Source organism: Sphaeroforma arctica (assembly GCF_001186125.1).
Source record: "Sphaeroforma arctica JP610 unplaced genomic scaffold supercont1.96, whole genome shotgun sequence".
NCBI lineage: Eukaryota > Ichthyosporea > Ichthyophonida > Sphaeroforma > Sphaeroforma arctica.
Genome location: NW_014040462.1, coordinates 33,744 through 37,319, shown reverse-complemented (window position 1 = coordinate 37,319; position 3,576 = coordinate 33,744). Strand labels below are relative to the sequence as shown.

General features: G+C 40.8%; 1 protein-coding gene across 1 annotated transcript in view; it reads right to left on the bottom strand.

Annotated features, from left to right (window-relative positions):
- Positions 1–591: 591 nt before the first annotated feature.
- Positions 592–3,576, bottom strand: part of SARC_02191 (hypothetical protein) — a gene marked incomplete at its 5' end in the record, with an annotated part of 7,855 nt that continues 4,870 nt past the window's right edge. Inside the window, 4 exons of the mRNA XM_014304045.1 lie at positions 592–951; positions 1,298–1,463; positions 2,677–2,799; positions 3,252–3,336. Of these exons, the coding sequence (XP_014159520.1) occupies positions 660–951; positions 1,298–1,463; positions 2,677–2,799; positions 3,252–3,336 (666 nt within the window). The 3' untranslated portion in view covers positions 592–659. The remainder of the gene's footprint in view (positions 952–1,297; positions 1,464–2,676; positions 2,800–3,251; positions 3,337–3,576) is intronic.

Sequence of the window (3,576 nt, the reverse complement as noted above, 5' to 3'; positions counted from 1 at the left end):
CTTATTTATATATATATTATATATATATATATATATATTGTTTTATATACAAAATGTAAGCTATTGTATACATATCATTAATGGTCTTCACACTAATTTTTTGCCAATGTTGAAAAAATTTAGCATTCATATATTTGTAGCAAGCGATCCAGGGTAGAATTTATTTGAAATCATGTAGAGCTTTGATGTAACTGTCTTTTTCGCTGAAAAGAACAATGTTTACTAAGGCAACTATTTACGTTAAAGTGTATCAATGCACCGAATTAAACGAGTATTCTTTGAAGCATAATTTCCTGGTCGGTATGCAACGAACGCATTTTCAATAAAAAGACACGCGAAATCTTATGGATCACGAAGGAGTCGGTTATGCTACCCGGTGTTGTTGTTGCTCATCTGAGGTTAAATGTATATTGAATCTTATGTACACAATCAAAAGTTCAGGGCCGCAAAAATTGGCAATAGACACCGAGGGATTCTCGAGAAAGAAGATCGAATATGTGACGATTTTTCGCTATTCATCTAGAACTAGTTACAAAAGCACTTGCTAACCCCCGACAGATTTTACTACTAATAATAAAAACAACCTAAAGAGGCTCTAGTAGATATTTTATTTCCCAATATACACCTCAATCACTTGCAGCTAAATACCATCCCGATAACTAGTGTTTAGGCGTCGCACTTCTCGCCAGGGGTTGTTTCATCAGCGTCGCAAAGAACGCCGCCGGATCCTTGTTCTTCTCCGCTGTCGCTGCACCACTTGCAGTGGAATTAGAAGACACCCGTCTTGCCCCATCTCGCTCTGCTGCATTGTCCCTTTCATGGGATGACTGTAAGGCTTGTGCGCCTGTGGTGGTACTGGACGATTTGTTCGCTTCGGCGGCCGCCTCCAGTCCTTTCCGGATGCGTGATAGGAAACTCTGTTCCAATTCGGCTGGCGTTTTCCTGTTATCGCTGTAAGGTGTATGGGAGCATTATTTCTTGTATCGACTGAGGTATACATATACTGTTCCAGATGTACACGTGAATAAGCTTCTTGTGAACTTATTCTGGGCTGTAACCGCGTCACATGTTCAATACTATTGACTTGTAGCATTCGCAACTGTGCTTTCGGACGGCATACTTAGACCGAAAGGACGAGGGATACAAATTGAAATGCGAGCAGATCAAAGGGCCAGTGTCTGTCTTAAGACGATATCAGTAATTTGTTGAACTTGTATGATTTGTGAGTACGCAGGTATGCGTCTGTATCCCCTATACTATACATTAAAGGACGGTCATACATAAAAGATGCACATACCCACTATCGGCTATCGCACGGAAAGGCAATGGAGAGGTACGGTTTGGCAGTGTGGGTTCCTTGATGACATCTTCAAATGATTCCTCGGGGTTCATTGACTTTATATTCCCAGCCAGCACATCAATCTTTGGATAAGTGTCCCAGCCCCTTGGTACAAAAATGTTACCTGCAATGGACCCAATACAAGGCCGATTAATCGAACATTTATTGCAGCGTACGCAAACCACAAGCGAGATACTCGTACTAAAGCAGCCTGGTACAAGTCCTTGCGATTAATTTGTAATATGTGCGTGTTATCATACAAGACAGGGAGACTGTATGACGAACACTCCGCAGTGTTCACTCGATGTATGCACGTGGAACAGAACTTCGAGTTGGTACATACGTATGTGATTAGATAGGTACATACGGCACTCAATATATGGGCTAATGCACACTATCGAGACTGCCCACACTCAAAACTAATCACAGGGCAGAGAGACAGTCTGCCAAATTGACATCACAGAACAAAGCTAACAACCGCGACAATAAGCTTGTGATATCACGCGTGCATTCATAATTCAGGGTGAGCTTCTCATGATTTAGTAACGAAATGTGACGTACGCGTGACAATTCCCTAACAGCAAGCGTTGCGCACGTTTTGGCATACACCGCAGTTATACACGTACAAGGTCGGCTAGTTAAGGTAGTATACCTAAGCCGTGCAAGGTGCATACACTTCAGTTTCTGTGGCCAATTAACTAGTTTATACCTCAAAAATCGATCAATTTCGCCATGACAATAGCTACTTTGACTTTGACCGCATGTACGGTTACCGTACACATGCATATACAAATACATATGTACGTCTCTAATTGACCACATGCACGGTTACAGTACACATGCATATACAAATAAATATGTACGTCTCTATTTGATCAATATACGGTTACTGTACACATGCATATACATATACATTTGTACGTCTCTATTTGATCAATATACGGTTACTGTACATACACATGCGAATACAAATACATATGTACGTCTCTAATTGATCACATATACGGTTACTGCACACATGCAAATATATATACATATGTACGTCTCTAATTGATCACATGTACGGTGACTGTACATAAGCAAATATATATACTTATGTACGTCTCTACGTTTTCTTGCATATCCACACAGAGCACAAGTGTGCGGCGTTTGCTTTTCACCAAACAACGAGTCACGAGTCACGCAAGCACCAGGAAGTGGGAGGTCATTGCAACCCAAAGCTCCGAATCGATAGGGTGTAAGCCCACAACTAGCATGCACATCATGAACCCATCCGCATATACCATTGGCGTATGCAACATTGATCCGTACTATAAGTCTCACACACATACACACACCTCTGTCGATTACGTTCGCTGTGCTCATGAACTGCCGATTGTACAGCAGATGCAGTGTGTAGCTGAGTAGTAGATCGCAGTTGTTCTTGGCCGTTGTGGAGGTGTTCACAAGCCCCATACCGTCTGAAGGTGAGAGTACGGATCAGGTCGTGAGACGAGGAATAGATAATAGAGACAGTACATTCAAATACGATGAGTTGATAAATCCTCATGCAAAACATATGCCAACCTGATATAATCGAGTATCGCAATGCATAATATTTTTTAGTACGAATACGACAAATCGGGTAATACATGTACTGGCAGCAATGCACCACACGGATGTCGAGTCACACAACCCTAACCCACACACACATGTGCCTTGTTTCACTACACAAAGAAGAGGAAGGTCAAACCGGAACCTACACTCAAAAGCTTGGATGACTAGTTGTATCGAAGCCGTATTGAACTATTGTATGCCTCTTTGACTTAAATATCAGATTTCGATTTCTAAGCATAAGACTCAGTGAAATTATGTACAGAACAATACTTTCAAGTATAAACTTTATCATTTGGATATCCTCGGTAAAACATACATTTCAAGCAGAATATCCTCAGCTTGTACAGAATGAAGTCCGCTTGTTCCGAGGTAAGTGTGTCATTTGAATTTAAAACGTCCACCTGTGAAATGAAGGAAATACGACAAAATAAGAGTCGGAAGATCCTATATATTGCGATCCTCCCACAGATACGGTTGATTCATAATGAAAAGATCTATAACACGCGAGTACACCCATGTATGTGTGTGTGTGTAAGTGTGTATGAGTGTGCACGTATATATACATATATATATATATTATATATATATATATATATATATGTGTGTGTGTGTGTGTGTGTGTGTGTGTGTGTGTGTGTGTG